This window comes from Lottia gigantea (assembly GCF_000327385.1).
Source record: "Lottia gigantea unplaced genomic scaffold LOTGIsca_738, whole genome shotgun sequence".
NCBI classification, from domain to species: Eukaryota; Metazoa; Mollusca; class Gastropoda; family Lottiidae; genus Lottia; species Lottia gigantea.
The window spans coordinates 39012-40403 of NW_008710472.1; the positions used below are offsets into that span (position 1 = coordinate 39012).

The 1392-nt window shown below is 34.8% G+C and overlaps 1 protein-coding gene across 1 annotated transcript; it reads right to left on the reverse strand.

Annotated features, from left to right (window-relative positions):
- Positions 1-62: 62 nt before the first annotated feature.
- LOTGIDRAFT_146261 (hypothetical protein) lies at positions 63-611 on the reverse strand (the record flags this gene model as incomplete). Its single annotated transcript, XM_009066173.1, has 1 exon — positions 63-611. A coding segment is annotated over one exon (549 nt), but the record flags the coding sequence as incomplete, so codon positions are not given.
- Between the last annotated feature and the right edge of the window lie 781 nt (positions 612-1392).

A 1392-nucleotide genomic window follows, 5' to 3' on the forward strand; every position in this document is an offset into this window, starting at 1 on the left:
TGAAAATCGTTAGCCATTGGTAACATATACGAAAATGTTTCAAAACCTTGGTCTTCTAAGAAGATGGCGTTCACCAGTAAAGTGTCCACTAATTGGCCGGGCTCTACAATAAGTCTTTGTTTGTAATGTGAACCTTTTCGTATTAACCGTTCATAATAGGTAACTATGAAAGTTGTCTCTTTATCAGCAGCCAGAGTTAAATCAATTTCGAAAATGTTTCTTTTAGGGTCGTCAATTAACCTTTTTCTGACCTGTGCTGTTAATGCAGTCTGTGTATTGGTTCCATTGTCTTCCGTTGATATGTTTTCATTCAAAACCATTTCACCAGTATATTCTACACCATCAATGATTGCACTAAAACTTGCTATGAATGTATCTTCAGGAATCGGCAAAACAAATGTTGAACTAACTGTTTCCGAGTGTTCGTTTTCAACATGAATCGTATACCTCACAGTAGCAAAATGGTTCTGTACAAAAGAGTTGATAAAATAGTTTTTCATTGTAAGCGTTTTATCGTCATCTCTCTTGAATCTCTCCAGATCGTCCCTGACCAGATTCGCCGAAACACATCCACTACTTATAAGTAATACAAAAATGAACTCTTTAAACATTTTGAGTTTTTCCGATTAGTATGTACACTTTAGCTTACTGTTTGCTTAGTATGAAACTTCAAGCAGATTGTTTCTTCTTTTATAGAGTTGCAAAACAGAGATTGTGCACGTTTGAATAATATGTTTGTGACGACGAACTATTAAAAAGACATTATTAGCACATCCTGCTTCCATTTTTAGAGATTTCCATGTTTAGGGATTGCAACATGGAAAAACCAACCCCAAATACTAATAATAGTAGATATCATCACGAACTTACAAGTGAATACAGTCAACATATTCGACATTGCAAATGTTATAATGTGGGTGTTCCAAACGTATACAAACTTTCAGTCAGTTCCCTAAAATACCAACCGGGCAAATACTAATAATAGTAGATGTTGCCACAAACTTCCTCAATTATACTATTGCATACACCCTTGGGTGATCTCTGTTGGGGTTATATGATTACACTAGGACGGCTATTAGTTTGCTCTTGATGCTGCCAAAAAAAAAAAAAACTTTGCCTATGATTTCAATAGCATCAACGATTTTCGAACGATTTGAATACGATGGTTTAATTGATAAATATTATAAACTATTTTGATTCTATTCTGTTAAAGACTTTTTTGTTTTGATTCATCGTCTCTTCAACATTCGAAATTATTATTTATTTCTACCGTATTTCTCTGAGGCAGACAAACCTCTTACTGAGGTGATGTCACAGGATTGGACCGGCCAATCAACAGACATGCACAAAGCAATTTTAACGTTTTGTTTGTAACAAGGATCGCGTAAGCTA